Below are 15,956 nucleotides of genomic sequence, written 5' to 3'. Positions count from 1 at the left end.
GGCTTTATGGTCCTAGTTCAGGCACCCAAGGGTGCAGTGCAAAGGCCTCCATGTCACCCTGAGCCTTGGCCATCTCTTGGCCCTTCTCATACTAGGACCTCAGAAGGTATTGGCTCTGGAAGTAAGCAGGAGGGAAATCTGCCCTGGAAGTACTAGAACTCAGCAAGCCCGGCTCTCCGCTCTGTCTCCCCACCAAAAGGCCACTCACACTCACGCAGCGGAAACCATCACAAACAAGGCTGAGAAAATAAATATCCATGAGTACAAATAGCTGTGTACTGTATTCAAAAGGCAGGACACCTCCCTTCTATCTCTTCTTTTTCTTGTAACTGGGAGTAGCAGGTATAAAGACCTCTCGAAGGTTGCTCCAAAGCCCATGGGAATGAATATTCTGGTGGATCTGGGGCTCGGCTGATGGGGACCAGGCCACCAGAGGCCAGTGCTGGCACCAGGCCCAGTCGCCTCTATACCATTCATTTGTGGTCTGGTTGGTGGCAGCCAGGTACAAAGCAAAGCACAGGTAGCCAGCCAGGAGCAAGCTCAGAACGATGACAAAGCCCAGCAGGAAGATAATCCTTGGGAAAGCCAGGAACAGGTGCTGGGGGCAGAAAATCAAGAGCGTTAGCAAATAGATTCTGATGTCCGAGAGCACCAGCCTGGCCCTACGGTGCACACCCACCACTCAGTTATTGACCACCAGGCAATGTACACAGCTCAGAGGTGTGGCAATGTCCGAGCATTCATGAGACCCTGGGTTCAAAATTCTCTATGTCTCTTTTCTGTGCCTCTGACTCTGTCTGTCTCCCATGCACACATTTGTGTGCACAAGCGCAAGCACACACACACACACACACACACACACACACACATACACACACACATGCACGCACATACATACACTTCAGTTGCCCCAATTCTGACCCTTTAAACATAGATTTGAGTCGCAGTCAACACAGGCAACCCAGGCATGATTCTAGTGTGTGTGAGAGCTTCCTACAGGATAACTGTCACACAGGCAGAAAGGTCACTCACGACACAGCACTTTGCCCATCCACTGCTTATAAGACAAATATGTGAAGACAGCTTATGCGTCAAACTAAAACCCTGCAAGGCAAACCACTGTCTCTTTAAGGCCGCTGAGCAGAGGAACACCAGGCCAAGGGCACTGACAACACCCACCCCTCTAGTGTCTCTGCTTATGAATGACGGTGCAGGCTGGTGAGCATTAACTCTCACAAGACTGAAACCAGGATGGCAAGTCTCAGGCTGCTCAAGATACAGAGTGAGGCCTTGTCTCAAGACATCAAAACAAAACAATAACAAATTAAATGGCTATGCATGAGGAAGAATGAGACCCTGGGTCTGACCAAGCAGCAATTAAAAGTCAACTCAGACTGTGGATTATTGGCACGCAGTGAGAACGTAAGGCTCAGGGCTCCCCCTGGTACGTTATGTGACTGTGGCACCAAGATGGTGAGGGTATAATGCCAGGACACCTCTGAGAACCGGAAGTGGACAGGCAGGGCAGAGGTCTCACACTGCATGTTTTCTTTTAAACACTTCTTACATCTCCCGGTGTGAGAGTTCTCTGCGGGTGCTATGTTGCGAGTGTCTACATCAGAGCGCAGGGTCAGGTGTCTGTCTTCACTCTCCACAGCGCTTGCTGCTGAATGCCAGGCTGCCTGGCCTGTGAGCTCTTAGGATTTCCGTCTCCATCTCTTAGCCTCGCATTACCTATCTAGAGGGGTGGGTATTGTTGTCAGTGCCCTTGGCCTGGTGTTCCTGGTGTTTGCCATACTGTGCTTTATATGGGCTCTGGGATCCTAACTGAGATCCTCCTTCATGTGGCAAGTGCCTTACCTACTCAGCCATGTAGATCCCTAAGCCAAATGCTACTTCTTGGTTATTTGAATATCATGTTATTTTTATAATATGAGGGGTAAAAAATTAGAATTCAATGTTTTTGGAAGTCAGAGGAGGAAAAAACTCTCATCAAAAGCCTTGATGAGAGCATCTGCGTAACTCAAGTCACAGAGAGAGGAGACAGTGGGCAAAGGACGTCTAAGCTTCTTATACCAAAAACTGTATACCAACTGGACAGGATGATAATACATGTATTCCCAGCACTTGGGAAGGTGAGGCAGGAGGATTGAGCATCTGAGCAAGCCTGGGCTACATAGTGATACCTGACCCCCAAACAAAACAAAAGCCGTTAGAGGTAGGTAATTTAAAGTGTTGGTGACCATTCAGAGACTGTAGGCCTTATACAGTGCTTGTAGGAAACATTCCAGCTATTGTCCAAGTGGTTAGAAGGCACACACGACCTCATAAATCTACTTCTGAGCACACACCCAAGAGAAATGAAGTCGTGCTGACAATAGAAGTGTGTGCACTGCTCACAGCAGCATTACTCAAAAGTAACCAGAAACCGGACTAGCCAAGCATCCATCAACTTCAAAGCACGTAAATTACAGTGGGTCGTGAACTCTACTGCTTGATCCCAGAAAGGAATGAAGAAGAGACCGAGGCTCCAGCATGGACCATAGAACACTGAGAAGCCGTGTGGAGGGTCACATACTGCACGACTGAACCTGTGAAATGTCCACTTACAGGAACTCAGAGCGACAGGAAGCTCAGGAATGGTTGCCATGGCGGGGGCAGGTGGAATGGTGAGTGTTCCTTTGGGGGTAATAAAATGGTCTCAGACACAGGAGTGCTGAAGCGCTCATTCACAACCCCGAATGCCCCAATGCCATTGACTTGTACATTCACAAAGCCCTGCATTTGACCCCCAGCTCTGCATACACCAGGCACAGTGGAATACACCGGCTATGCCAGTACCCAGGATCAGGAAGCAAAAGGATCAAAACCTCCAGCCTGATATACACGGGGCCCCATCACAGTAAATGAGTGAGGCTGTAATAACTTTAAACCCTGTATGTTACCTAGGTGTAATGACACACTTTTTTTTTTTTTTTTTTTTGGTTCTTTTTTTCGGAGCTGGGGACCGAACCCAGGGCCTTGCGCTTCCTAGGCAAGCGCTCTACCACTGAGCTAAATCCCCAACCCCAATGACACACATTTTTAACCCATAACTCTTTAGGCAGATCTCTTGAGTCCAAGACCAGCCTGATTTGCATATTAAGTTCTAGGCCAGCAAGTCAGGCATTTTACAAAAAAAAAAAAAAAAAAAAAAAAAGATAAAGGACCAAGAACCCAAGGGCTCGACAGCCCCAGGGATGAAGCTGTTATTATTTTATTATTTTGCTGAATGGACACAGTGCCCACTGCCCTCTGAAGTCGTATCTCTCTACCCATAGGTTAGTACAGGTCTCAGACCTCATCAGAGGAAATCCTTTGTGCAGTGGACAGTGTGCAGACAACAGGTCAAAGTGCAGAGAAGTGTCTGTGAAGTGCTCAGTCATAAAGGGGACAGACATTTATATCTCTGACTCTCTTTCTTTTACACACACACCAAGGGCCAGGGACTATCATAGGATGGGGGTGGGGGTCGATGCAAAAAGTCTCAAAGAGTCAGAGACCAGGAGGATTGGAGTCAAACAGTGTCTTCCAGACATGACAGGATCATGAACTCATAGCAGGGACAGCTGTCTGCACAAGATCAAGCCAGACAACATTCCACAGAGCAGAGAGGAGCAAAGCTCTTCCTCCTAACCTGTAGTTGTAGGTAGTTAATGGCTTCTGGGGGAGGGGCAGTCAGTTTCCCTTAAGGGTGTGGGACCTGGAAGGCTGAGCGTGACCCAGTAAGTGACCCCACACAATGAGTACTTATGGGCAGCCCAGGGAGAACACAGAGTTGGGAGGGGCAAGATACACTGTATGCATCTAGGACATTCTCAAAGAATAAGAATATTTATTTTTTAAAAAGAATAAAAGAGTAGCTTCGTGTTTTCCTGGGACCCAGTGCAAAATTACCTGAATGAGAAAGCCTGTGTCCACAGCCTGGAAACGCCCCAAGTCATCCAGGTAAGTTTCCTGGTAGAGATTTGACACTGCCACTAGGCGGAGCAGAAAGGCGGCACTCAGGATGGCTATGGTGGCAGCAGAGGCTGTCAGTGTCAGGAGGTAGATGAGGAAGTACCCGGTGTTCCAGGCCCCAATGCAGTTGTTCACCCAAACACAGTGATGGTCGAAGCGGTGCACACACCGGTCACACACCCCTGCAGAGAAAGGAACGGTTCAGCCGGGCTGTCCTGGAGAGATGATAAACAGACCCTGGACTGTTCCCTGAGCACTGACAGTTGGGGGCAGGGCGGCTGTTATCACCAAGCTTTTAGAGCTGCAGGGGGAGTGGCTCACCAGGTAAGAATGCTTGCCATGTGAGCATGCCTGGAGCTCAGATCCCTAGGTGGACAGATGCTGGGCAGGCTTGGCTCACAGCCTCCCTGTAACCAAGGTAGGCAGAAGACCAGATTCCCTGAGCAAGTCGGCAAATCAGTGAGCTCGGCCTTCCACAGATAAGGTGACAAGTGACTGAAGAAGATGCTGCTATCAACCCCTAGCCTCTACATGCATATGCCACACATCTACCCATACACACACATGCACAAACACATGCACATGCCACACATCTACCCACACACACACATGCACAAACACATGCACATGCCACACATCTACCCATACACACACATGCACAAACACATGCACATGCCACACATCTACCCATACACACACATGCACAAATGCATGTACATGCCACACATCTACCCATACACACACATGCACAAACACATGTACATGCCACACATCTACCCATACACACATATGCACAAACACATGCACATGCCACACATCTACCCATACACACACATATGCACAAACACATGTACATGCCACACATCTACCCATACACACACATGCACAAACACATGCACTTGCCACACATCTACACATACACACACATGTACAAACACATGTACATGCCACACATCTACCCATACACACACATGCACAAACACATGTACATGCCACACATCTACACATACACACCCATGCACAAATGCATGTACATGCCAGACAACTACCTACACATACACACATATGCACACACACGTATCTTAAACAGAACTGCAGTGTGTAACTATGATAGTCACTACACACCAACTGGGAACAAGAAAAACCTGAAAAAGTAGTTTCTGGACTTTAGCAGATTTAGTGGCTTTTGACATATACAAAACTCTTGCGTTCACTCTGAACATGGAGGTGGCATAAGATGGAGTCCAATACTGATGTGGACACTCTCAGTCAGTCTGTTTCCTCTTCCCTGAGCTGGGGAGGAGCCCAGGCCTTGTACTTGGTAGGTGTGCAGTCTTCAACCTCTGACCCCCATTCCGGTCCACTAGGTGGTAAACCTTGGACAATGCCAACATGGAGGCTGGTGTGTTTGCCCTGCCAGCATTCCCCTGTGAACGGGCCAGTGCATGCCAGGAGAGGAGGCTGTAGAGCCCGGAAGTCACACTTACTGCAGTGCTTGGAGCGCGCTGGTTTCCTTAAGTCACAGGTGGAGCACCTCGAGTTCTTCGGAAACATCACATCATCGAATTCATAGACTTGCAGCAGTAATGACACGTTCGTCTTAGTGATGGTTCCTGAGGAGGGATGAAGCTCACTTTCGAGCAATGTGGCTGACCAGGCCACAAAACCCAAACTAGCACAATGCAGCTGAAACTGCTATGATTACTATTTTAAAAAAACATATTTCTCTTCTGTGATGTTCATGTGTGTGCTTGTGTGTGTATGTGTGTGTGTGTGTGTGTTGCGAAGTGCACATGTATGTGGAAGTTGGCAGTCAACCTCCAATGTTGTTGGACAGCTTTCTTTGAGACAGATTCCTACTCATTTGGAGCTTAGAAATTGGGCCACGCTGGTTAGCCAAAAGGCTTGAGGGCTCCTCCTGTCTCTGCACCCAGTGAGGAAGCACAGGTGAGAAACACTGCTCGCAGCCCCACCTTTTCTACATGTTCTGGAGCTGGAACTAGGGTCCTGGGGCTTGCATAGAAGCATTTCACCAACACAGCAGCCACCGTCCCTAACTCACTTTGAGTAACTAACTGGCTTATTGGGCAACAACGCAGGGATCCAAGTCACTTATTTATTGAGTACCGCGTGTATGAGTGTAGACTGTGTCTACAGCCCAGGTGAAGGCCAGAGAACAACTGTATGGGTCCCGTCTCTCCATCCACCCCTATGGAGGTTTTAGGATCAAGTTCAGTTGTCAGACTTGGCCTGGGCAACAAGTGCCTTTACCACTGAGCCATCTCGCTGGCCCTGTGCTTGAAGCAATCCTTCTGCCCCAGCCTCCCAAATGCTGTGATTAGATGTGAGCCAATTTAAAGCACACTGAGCGCTGTGGCTGACAGGGTACCAGAGCTGTGAGGCCATCGGCTACTCCCAGCTCCTCTCCATTGCTCATGGAAACGAAATGCTATGGCCGGGAAGGGGTGCAGTGCCCAAGCATCCTCAGCATGCAGTGGGCCCTAAATTCCATCCCAGTATCACCACAAAAGAGAGAGTATTAGAAATGGAGACACTAATCTGCAGCTTTTGGTGCTGACTTCCAACACCCAGCAGAACATTTCAGGGTTCATCTATCGGAGTGGGAATCCTAGCGCTTGGGAGGTACAGGCAAGTAAATTTCTGAGTTTGAGGCCAATTTATCTATAAAGTGAGTTCCAGGACAGCTAGGGCTACACACACAAACCCTATTTAGTTTTGTTTTGTTAAAAAAAAAAAAAACAGGCTAGGAGGAGGAAGGTGACCCCATGAGAAGACCAGCAGTGACCAGCAGTCTCTACTAACCTGGACCCCCAAGATCTCTCAGACACCGAGTCACCAACCAGGCAGCACACGCCAGCTGACTGAGACCCCTGACACATACACAGCAGAGGACTGCCTGGTCTGGCCTCAGTGAGAGAGGACACACCTAATCCTCAAAGCCCTGGTGGGGTGGAGGTGGGGTGGGAACATCCTCTTGGAGATGGGAAGGAGGAATGGGATGAGGAACTGTCGGAGGGCAGATCGGGACGGGGCAATGACAGATTGTAAAAAAAAAAATTAAAGCACACATGCATGCTCACACACCCTCTGGCCTCCATGTGTACATGAACATACCACATGCACACAAAGAGAAAGGCACACAATTAAAAATAAAGTAAAAAGGAAGCTGTGTCACAGGGACCACAGCTCTCCATGGACATAAGCAATTTTGAACTGAAAGGTTCACTGAAGCCAGTGTTCAGGGTTCACTGAAGCACATGCCTGTGACCACAGCCTGCTGCGAGTAGGGAGCTCCCGGGTTCAGTCAGCCTGAGACACAAGCCTGGTCTCAATAAACAGCCTATATTAGAAGGTCTCACGCTGGTGAATATATTATAAAATTGTAAATAACCCGCGGATCAAAGACCAAATATAAAATTGGAAAATATTCAAAGCTGAAAGACAGTGGGAGCGTAACAGAGGGCCTTCTGCCATCTCACAGGGGACAGCTCCGTAACCGTGACACTGAGCAGCAGGCGTGAGCTGTCACAGCCCCGCCATGACACCTGCCTTACCAGGATTGGCGGAACAAGTCAGGGTGAAGAAGACCAGGTTCACACTCAGCAGCACGTAGGGCAGGAGAAGGCAAGGCAGGGAGAACTCCAGCTCGAGGCAGTAGCTGAAGACTTCGTAGGTGTACTCCGCGTAAACTAGCCCTTGCAGGAGCAGGTGCAAGACAAGGAAGGCCGGGTGGCTGGAAGGAAGTGCACGCGCCTTATGCACAGGCCATTCCAGGAAGAACCCACATGAATCCGAGGAACACGACCCCCGCCAACCACCTCTTAAGAGTTAACCAGGGCCAATGTGGTAGCTCGTGCCTTGAACCCCAGAACCTCAAGGCAGAGCCAGGTTTGTCTTGAGTCTGAGTTCAGCCAAGGCTGCCCAGAAAGAACCAGGTTGGGCAGGGCTACATAGTAAGGCTCTCTCTCAGAAACAAAAGCCAGGCATGGGTACACATCTCTAACCCCAGCACTCAGGAGGCCAGGGCAGGCAGACCTCTGAGTTCTACATAGAAAGTTCTAGGCCAGCCAGAGGCACATTGTGGACCCTGTGGATAACAGTGGCCGTGGCAGTGGTGGTTGTAGGAGTGGTAGTAGTAGCAGTAACTGGGGCTGGGGAGATGGGTCAGTGGTTAGAGCACTTGCTGCTCTTGGAGTGGACTAAGTTCAGTTCCCAGCACCCACATGTCAGGTCACAATCATCTATAACTCTAGTCCTAGGGACCCAAAGTCCTCTTACGACCTCTACCAGCTCCTACACATGTGTGGGGCACATATGCTCAGGCACAAACACATGCTTTTTTAAAATAATAATTAAATGAAGGGGGTTGGGGATTTGGCTCAGTGGTAGAGCGCTTGCCTGGGAAGCGCAAGGCCCTGGGTTCGGTCCCCAGCTCCGAAAAAAAGAAAAAGAAAAAAAAATAATTAAATGAAAAACAGAAGCACATTTCGCATATACTTTATAGACGTATTTAAGAACACTTTCCTACTTTTTAAGCATCTTTACTTGAAGGCAGACATGACGTGGAAGCAGTAGAAAAATGGCTATGATACCAGCCCGTGGGGGGCTGGGGCTAGAGGACTGTCATGAGTTTGTGGTCAGTCTAGTCTATGTAGTCAGTTCCGAGCCAGCCTGCGCTGTAGAATGAGACCGCACTGCACCCCAACAAACTGGCCATGTTGGTCTGGGATATACCTCAGTGGTTGAGACAGAGCATGCCAGACATACACAACACCTCCAGCTCGATCCCCAGCACCACAGTCAATCGATAAATGAAAAGAACACACTAGTCACCTTAAAAGCCCACAGCAAAAGGTGAGTGATCTTAAGGAGAGATCCCAAGCCCAGCCCGCCCTGAACGCCCGCCATCCTTCCTTTACTCCGCTGGAAACCACAAGGTGCTCCCACAAGCTATCGATTGGCAACAATTAATCACCCAGGCTGACTGTGGCCGTGCGTAAGCCCTGAGCCACAAATACCGTGTGTGGAAGAGCTGATGAAGGAGCGTCTGCACGGCCCTCTGGAGGCACTGTGGGGTTACACGGGCGCATACCTGAAATCACAGGAGAAGGAAGGGTCAGCTTCACCTCTCCCCCTCGCTCCCACACAAGGAGGTTTTCCACGTGCAGTGGTGGTGAGCCTATCATCGTGTCTTCACATGGCGGACTTGCTCACGTGTGTGGTGCCTGTGCACGTGTCCACATATGAACACATGCATGTGGTCAGAGCCAGGTATCTTCCCTGATGGATCTCCGCCTTCTATACTGGCACAGGCTCTCTCACCGGAAGCCAGAGCTCCCTATGTGGCTAGGCTAGCCAGTGTGCCCTGCGGATCTCCTGGCATTGCCTCCCAAGTACTGAAAAACAGGTCGGCCACCGTCCCCAGGGTTTACGTCCACTCTGGGGATCTGAGTCGCCCTGTTCTTCCTTCTCTTGCATTGCTTCTCTGCCATCCAGTCCTTCTGGTTACACGGCAAGCACTGTGACTGCTCAGCCATCTCCTCAGCTCCACTCTGTGTTTGAAACGCTCAGTACATAACCTGAGCTAGTCTGGAATTCATGGTCCTTCTGTCTCAGCTTCCTAAGTGCTAGCATTTAGGTCGTGTAGGCAATGTCTCCATTTCTACCTTGATTGCAAAGACTGTGTTTGTCAGAGTCTTTGGAGAAAAGGGAGTGGGCAGAGGCTGCTGTGGAGGCTGACTTTTCCTCACCCTGGGTTCTACTCCATGCTCAAGGTCTGCCTCCAGATCCCCAGGTCCCTCCCAAGTCAACCTCTTCATGGCTACTTGCCCCCACCTTGCTTTGACCCCCAAGGGAAGATGGATGGGATGATGTGAAGATGGACAGCTAGATACTCAGCTTTCTGGTCACATGTGTTCACACCTGCTACAAGCATTTCTAGTCAAACACTGGTCACATCCACTCCCAGACACAGACATGAAACACTGCTTACAGAGCCAACCATGAAAGTTCGACCTATCTCAAAGCTAAATAACAAGACGACTCTTTGTTTGTCTAAACACAGGCTCTTGTGAGGTAGCCCCAGCTGGCCTTGAGGGCTCAGCCTCCCAAGTGCTGGGATTAAACACAAGACTCACACTGCCTGGTCCGGTGAGCCTCGCAGACTAGCACCTAGCACAGTATTCAAACTTCGGCAGTACCCAAGGACCAGTGCTACCTGTGCTCCTCCCAGGACCACAGCTTTCAACCGCTGGCTTTTCGTGAAGATGCAGATCATGATGACACAAATCAGTAAGAAGGCCAGGTAGAACGAGAAGAGAACCAGGAAGTCCATGCTGGAGGCTGTGAAGGAAGAGACAGCATGAGCAGCTGCTGCTGAGGGATTTCTCCCCAGCATGTATTCCGGCCCCGGGTTCACTCCTGCAGTTGAGATTCACGCCCAGATCGGTGGGTAAGCCCTAGGCCATCCTCAAGATGAACAAAGAGGCCTGCCTTTGAGGCAACAAATCCCTTCATTAGTTTGTCTGTAGGCAGTGTGTGCACATGTCTGTCTGTGCACATGTGTCTGCATGTGTGCACAGACATGTTTCTGTGTGCCTGAGCCCAAGGTCGAGATAGGGTATCTTCCTCAATCATGCTCCTCCTTATTTTACACTACATTGTTGTCTCTGTGCACATGTGAGTACCACAGAGTGTGTGTGTGTGTGTGTGTGTGTGTGTGTGTGTGTGTGTGTGTGACAACTTTGGGGAGCTGATTCTCTCTTTCCATCACGTGAGTCCTGGGGACAAACACAGGCTCTTCAGGCATGGCAGCAGATACCCTTACCCAACAGACATCTCACTAGTGCTGGGGCCTGGTTATTACTTTTGTGGGTGCTTGAGATAAGGTCCCACTACACAGACCAAGCTGGCCTCAACGGACATCCACCTGCCTCTGCATCATAAGTGCTAAAATTAAAGGTGTGTGTGACCAGGCCCAGACCCTGCTTGTTAGAGACGCGGTTTCCTGTCTGTTCTCTGTGGTATCCACCAGGCCGGCTGGCCTGTGTGTTTCTGAGGACTCTCCTATTTCACAGTGGGAAAACTGGAATTATATAGACACACACTGCTACAGCAGGCTTCTATATATGTTCTGGGGATTTGAACTCTGGTCTTTACACTTGCATGACAAGTACTTTGCTAAGCTAGCTCTCCATCCCAAAGAATTGGTCAAGGCAAGTCAAGTCCAATGGGTTCCTTCCCACCCCCATCAATATTGAGAATTGAACCTTGGACTTCATGTCATGTACGCTGGGCAGCAATCTATCTTGCAGCCACCATCCCTGCCCTTTTCCACATCTTTTGAGACATGCTCTCTCTCTGAACCTGTAGCTCACAAACTCAGCTAGACTGGCTGGCCAGCAAGTCCAACAGAGCCTACTGTTTGTCACCTCCTCCCCTGTGCTGGGACTATACTGAACTGCTTGACCACCAGATACATGTTGCCTTTTCTTCAGTGTCTCATGTTTGGTGGGGCAGTGCTCGCAAGTAAATGCTTACAGGTATGTGGAAGATGTCACACATTCTCTATCATTCTCCATCACAACGGTTCTCCACCTGTGGGTCACAACCCCTTGGAGGTCAAATGACCCTTCCACAGGGGTCACCTAAAACCATCCAGAAACACTGGTGTTTACATTATAATTTGTAACAGAAGCAAAATTACACTGATGAAGTAGCAAGGAAAATAATTTTATGATTGGAGGTCACCACGACATTAAGAACTGTATTGAGGGGTCACAGCGTTAGGAAGGTTGAGAACCACTGCCTTGAGATCTGGAGCTCAGACCTGGAGCTCAGCATTTTGTGGCTAGGCTGACAGCCATTAAGCCACGCTCATGTTGGAGCTGGGGATCCAAACTCAGGACTTCATGCTTGCACTGTAAGCACTCTTATCCACTGAGCGAGCTCCCAGCCCATCAACTCCTTCTTTTTTGAGACAGAGTCTGACTATGCAGCCCAGGCTAGCTTGGAATTCAGAATTCTCCTGCCTCAGCTTTCCAAGTGTTGGGATTCTGGAGGTGCACCACCACACCCAGCAACAAACCCTTTTACTGCTTTAAATATTCACATAGACACTGATAAAGCCCTGACAATGGATCTACTGAGTTTATTAGAATAAGCAACTCCTAAAGGTAGTCAGGGTCCCAAACCCAAACTCAGATATATTAAACAGGTCAGTGGCCATGATGTCACCTATCACCCACGAGACCCAGAATGCAGAAATATAAAAAGCCTGTGTTAAGACACAAAATACTGACATTGGCTTTACCAAGGCTGGATTCTGGGCCAAAATTCCAACTCAGAGAATCAAAATAGAAACTATTAACAAAAGAGGAAACAAACAAAAGAGGCCATTCTCACAAGGTAACAGGTCTCCCGTCTACATATTTCTCTAGGTAGGACACTTCCAGCGACACCGTTAGCGTTCATTCCCCTTTGCCACATCCACGGAGAATTCAGATAGCAGCTCTGCTGGGGCAGCACTATGAATTCGGCACACGCAAAACCGGCGACATGATTGTTTCAGGAGGCTGGAAGTGGCTGCGAAGACAATCAAGTGTAACACTTACACAGTGTTGAATAAGTGTCAGTGGTGGAATGCATTGTGAAAGGCGCTCGGAAGTAGAGGACGCTGCACCGCCGCTGAACTGGGAAGAAAACTTAAAAGTCCACTAGTTTGGGGTCTACCATCCCTACCTATAGCTGCCATTGTCACTACGCCTATCTCTGAGGCGCCCACACCTGGGTCCAAACTCAGAGTGAGGTTGTCCACATGAGGTAGGTCCCCGGGAGTTTCCCCTTGCTGGACACTTTCCCGATACATTATTCATGGCCCTTGCATACTGAGGTCACAGAATCTGCAGCTGTGAGGAACCAGGGAAGGGTAATAGTGAATGGAGACCATCCCACAACCAGATCCCTGATGCGTCCGATTCAGAGGAGATAAGCAAGGCTCTGTAGCAGGTTGTGAGACCATAACTGCGTCTAGAGTCCGGAATGAGGACCAGGCGGGCAGCCGACTGGGAGAGGGGGACACAGGAAGCGGGATGCAGGGGGCTCACAGAGGACTGTGGTCTCACACATAACTGGGAGGCTCAAACATGGGGTCCCGACGGCCGCGGCCCAGTGGAGATATCACAGAACCTCCCGAAACTGCCTTACCCCAAGCCTGGCCAACTGTCAGCCGCTGCCAGCGGACCCCAGCTGAGCGCTCCCGGAGACTTCCGGCGCGTCCATGGCGTCATCAGTGCCCGCGATAGAGGCGACTTCCGACGGAAACAGTAGCGGGAGGCAGGAGATTACTGGGTTTGGCCTCTCGTTCTGCGAGCATGTTATGTTTCGTACCGTTGTGGTCTTTATTTCTTTTTTCTTTCTTTTTCTTTTAACGTGTCTTTCTTCCTGTTCCTTCTCTTCCTTCCTACTTTTATTATTTTTTAAAACTGTTTATGATTTGTTAATTATATATAAGTACACTGTAGCTGTCTTCAGACCCACCAGAAGAAGCCATCAGATCTCATGATAGATGGGTGTGAGCCACCATATGATTGCTGGGAATTGAACTCAGGACCTCTTTTAGAGCAGTCAGTGCTCTTAACCACTGAGCCATCTCTCCAGCCCCCTACTTTTATTATTACTTGACAATTTACTACATGTACAATGTCGGATTCCCTTCATTTCTCAAACCCCCGTCCCATTTTCATGGCCTTTATTTAACTCTGGTGGTTGTGTTTGCTTGTTGTGATCCGCTGAGTTTAATTTGGATTTCTTTTATGTGCGTGGATAGAAAAGCTATTTGCTTTTTAAATTTTTCTTTCCAGAACTAAAATTTCAGCTAGACATAGTGGCCCTTGACTTTAATCACGGCCCTAAGGAGGCAGAGGCAGATCTCTTTTGAGGCAGAGGCCATTCTGGTTTACTTGAGTTCGGGGCTAGACAGGGCTACGTAACTAGACCTTTTCTAAAAACAAAACGAATGAACAAACAAAATTAAAGTCCCACCAAATTATACACGACTGGCCTTGAGCTTTTGAACCTCCTGTCTCAGCCTAACTTTGATTGGGATGGTAGGCACACACAACCACACCCAACACCGGGACTGGATTTTTTTTTTTTTTTTTTTTTTTTTTTTTTAGTACTTTTGATAGAAAATGAAGGCTGTCTTGGATCGGTACAGGAAAACCGTTGGACTGTGCCTGGGCCTTTTGGTGTCCTGGGAGGAACTCACCACTGACCCCTGACAACTCAGCAGGTGCCCTAGACAGTGGCACCTGTGTCTTCCTGGCAAACAGTTTTCTCACAGCCACACCACTGGGACCTGTCCCAACGGTCCTAGCATCTAACACTGCCAGAGATCACAATAATGTCCCCATCTGAGTCAGATTCTGCTGATGGCATACCCCTTGCTTCTGCTATCTCTGTGTACAGCTTTGAATATCCTCCCTGTAGGGAGCAGTGACTGGTGTTTTATCCTTGAGGATAAAAAGGCTGTTTGGACGATGGGCAGGCTTGGGGTGAGAGGAGCTGCTTCTAAACATAGCACTGAGAAGTTCCCTGCAGGGTGTTGCTTTGTCTGAGTGTCCCCAGGTCCTCCGAGAACTATTCTTGACGCCTCTGAAAAACAGGTTCCCTCTTAGGAAAAATGTCTGATCTCTAAACACTAGCCTCAATGCTCTTTTTCCCTGTTTGCTTCCTCCTACCCTAGCCTCTGAATTCTTTTTCCTTTTAGAAATTAAAAAGAAAAACCCACCAACAACCACCTTTCTGAATATATTGTATCCATGGCCTTTGCAATGTTGGGAACACAGAATGAGCAGGTATGGTGAGACCTGAAAGGTTCCATACGGAGACCCTCTGGCATCCAGAGTAGGCTACACCTCATCCAGGTCTCCAGCAAGCTCCACCCCTGCTGGTGAGCCCTGAGCCTGCAATTAATACCTTGAATTTTCCCCAACATAAATGCAGGGCTCTGTGGTTTTCTCTAGAGAGTTTCAGTTCTGAACAACTTTGATTCTCAATTCAGTCATCCATTTCATCGTGTGTCCTGTCACCTTTCAATAGACACACAAAGAGAAAAGGGTTGGACTATAAGTGAGTCACGTTATCCAAAACAAAACCTTCAGGGACCACCTCCTCTGTAATGGAATTGTTCTTATTTGATATGTATCCTGCAAACTCCTTTTTGTTTGTTTGTTTGTTTTTTGTTTTTTGTGGGAAAGGCAACTTCTCATGATGTGCCCCAGGCTGGCCTTGAACTCACAGACCTCTTGAGTCAGCTTCAGGAGTGCTGGGATTATAGGGTTGACTAGAACTCATTTTGTATTTGTGAATACATAGTCATTCAATAAACACATATTGACTAATAGGTACCAGCTGCTCGTCTAGGTCAAGGGGACATATCAGTCAAACAGCAATTACAAAACTTGTGCTGGGGCTATGGGTCACTGGGTAGACCCTGGGTTCCGTCTCAGGCACCACATGAAGCCTGGCACGACGGCTTATGTCTGTAATGCTATTGCTGGGGAGGTGAAGGCAGAAGGAGTGTAAGTTTAAAGCCATCCTCAGCTACACGAGTTTGAAGCCCTCTTAGGTTACATAAGACAGCATTCAGCGTGTAGGCCACAGATGGGACACACGTGTCTCCATAGACAGTTTCAGCCAAGAGTTATGGTGCACACCTTTGATACCAGCACTCCAGAGAGAGGCAGAGGCAGATGGATTTCTGTAAGTTAGAAGCCAGCCTAGTGAGTTCCAGGACAGCCAGACCATACATGAGACTCAGTAACAAAACATTCTTATTGCAGAACACTTTGTAATTACTTTGTAATTTTTTTCCAGGGGAGGGCAGTTCAAGAAAGGGTTTCTCTGTATAGTCCTGTTTTGGAACTTACCCTGTA

At 48.7% G+C, this 15,956-nt stretch overlaps 1 protein-coding gene across 1 annotated transcript; it reads right to left on the bottom strand.

Moving 5' to 3' along the window:
- Positions 1–254: 254 nt before the first annotated feature.
- On the bottom strand, positions 255–13,310 carry Zdhhc4 (zinc finger DHHC-type palmitoyltransferase 4). The gene is made up of 8 exons (XM_032886627.1): positions 13,225–13,310; positions 12,424–12,603; positions 10,238–10,362; positions 9,039–9,112; positions 7,575–7,753; positions 5,487–5,612; positions 3,937–4,181; positions 255–598 (listed from the first exon to the last, which is right to left on the bottom strand). The coding sequence occupies exons 3-8, from the start codon at positions 10,352–10,354 to the stop codon at positions 308–310; spliced, it is 1,032 nt and encodes a 343-aa protein (XP_032742518.1). The 5' UTR covers positions 10,355–10,362; positions 12,424–12,603; positions 13,225–13,310; the 3' UTR covers positions 255–307.
- Positions 13,311–15,956: the final 2,646 nt, after the last annotated feature.

Source organism: Rattus rattus, chromosome 16, assembly GCF_011064425.1.
Source record: "Rattus rattus isolate New Zealand chromosome 16, Rrattus_CSIRO_v1, whole genome shotgun sequence".
Taxonomy (NCBI): domain Eukaryota; kingdom Metazoa; phylum Chordata; class Mammalia; order Rodentia; family Muridae; genus Rattus; species Rattus rattus.
The sequence above is the reverse complement of the archived record's forward strand: the minus strand, read 5'-3'. Positions and strand labels throughout refer to the sequence as shown.